The sequence below is a fragment of the Chinchilla lanigera genome, unplaced genomic scaffold (genome assembly GCF_000276665.1).
Source record: "Chinchilla lanigera isolate Chin_1 unplaced genomic scaffold, ChiLan1.0 scaffold00207, whole genome shotgun sequence".
In the NCBI taxonomy this organism is placed as follows: domain Eukaryota; kingdom Metazoa; phylum Chordata; class Mammalia; order Rodentia; family Chinchillidae; genus Chinchilla; species Chinchilla lanigera.
The window spans coordinates 310,639-312,419 of record NW_004955608.1 but is presented as its reverse complement, the minus strand read 5'-3'; the positions used below and the strand labels follow the sequence as shown (position 1 = coordinate 312,419).

At 50.5% G+C, this 1,781-nt stretch overlaps 1 protein-coding gene across 1 annotated transcript in view; it reads left to right on the top strand.

Annotated features, from left to right (window-relative positions):
• LOC102007172 (PRAME family member 23-like) overlaps positions 1-1,781 on the top strand; it is a 48,206-nt gene that overhangs the window by 524 nt on the left and 45,901 nt on the right. Inside the window, exon 2 of the mRNA XM_013510118.1 lies at positions 290-871. Coding sequence (XP_013365572.1) covers positions 290-871 — 582 coding nt within the window. The remainder of the gene's footprint in view (positions 1-289; positions 872-1,781) is intronic.

Below are 1,781 nucleotides of genomic sequence, written 5' to 3'. Positions count from 1 at the left end.
TGGCAGAGGATCAGAGAAGCCTGGGGCATTGCGGGGCCACCTGGGCGAGCACTGCAGATGGGGAGGTGAGGTGATGGTGGAGGCTGCAGGGAAAGGAGCAAGAAGTTTCTGACTCCTCCCAGTGCCCGAGGAGTAGGGACAGGGCTGGATCCACGGGGGAAAGCAGAAGCAGGAAACTATAGCATAGAATGCGGAGACAAAATAGCAGCGGACCTCAGAGATGAGGAAGGCACAGGATGAATCTGGGTCCCGGCCTGAATTCTCAGACTCATTACTGGTTCACCCCCAGGAGGTGGAAATTGCAAGTGCTCGATATGCGGGATGTGCACCAGCACTTCTGGAGAGTCTGGGCTGAAAACAAGTCAGAAGCGTGCTCCTCGGACACCAAGAAGAGGAGAAAAACAGAGAGGAGTGTTCCGAGGGCAGCAAAAGGGCAAACCCTCAAGGTGATTGTAGATCCGTGGATCAATCATGGATGGCTGGAGCCACTGCAAATCTACCTCTTCCAGTGGGTCCAGGAGAGGAAAGACCTGGTGCAGCTGGAATATAAGAAGCTGCATGTTAGAGGCATGTGCACTGAATGGCTCACAGAGTTCCTGGAAGTGCTGAACCTTGATTCTGTGCAGGAGGTGGATGTGGGTCACTCCTGGACAGTCATTGCCTTGGCTCATTTTTCCCCTTTTCTGGGACAGATGAAAAATCTTCACAAATTAATTCTCTCTCACATCTCTGTGCCCGCCATCATTTCTCCAGAGGAGAGAGAGCAGTTGTTCACCAAAATCGCCTCTCAATTTCTTAATCTTCACTCTCTGCAAGAGATTTTTATGGACTCTGTCGACTTCCTTGAAGGCCACTTGGAGCAGGTACTCAGGTAAGATGTGCCGCTCTCTCTGCAGTCAGGAGAGCCTTGCTCTGTTGTAGAAAGGTTAGGGAACATGGACAGTGTCTCCCCCACAGGAGGTGAGACAGAGATCAAACACTAGAGTATCAACATATTTATGCATTGCTTTTTCACTCCTCAGTTCTACAACAAGGTGTCACATGGCCACTGTACTTGAGCAATCATAATGGAAAAGCCACCATGCTAGAATGTCAGGAGGTGGGGTCAGATACAGTGAGGAAAGGTGTGGAATTCTTCCTCAAGAAGCCTAGGCCAAGGTGTTGAGAAACCCCTAGACCTCTCTAGTTCTAGCAGTCACCATGAGGTGGCTATGTGCCACTGTGGGCTGGTGACCAGATGGGACGAGCAGGAGTCTGAAGTTGACGTCAAAGGACAGAGGTGCAGGATAGGGAACAAGGGTACAAACTCTGCTGAAGCCTTTTGGACAAGCCCAGTAGCTGTGGCCAGATGTTTCCTGATTTTTCATTCCTGCCTGTCTCCTGCTGCCCACACTAGGGAATGGTTTTCTGCTTGGACATGAGGATAGGGGAACCGTTAAGATTAAGTTCTAAGACATGTAATCAAGTGGTGATAGTGTCACCCCTAAAGTGGGCTTACACATGTGACACTTGGTTCACCTTCTTGTTTTGCACCACTCACTCATTTTCACCACAAATTTCAGATCTCACTGCTTGGTTTTCTCCAGGTGCCTGAAGTGCCCCTTGGAGACCCTGTCATTAACTCACTGCCAGCTCTCACACTCTGACTGGAACCAGCTGCCCCAGGCTGAGCAGACCCGACAGCTAAAACACTTCGATCTGAGTTGTATCAGGCTCACTGATTTCAGTCCTGAGCCCCTGCGAATTCTGCTGGATAATGTTGCAGCCACCCTGACCACCCT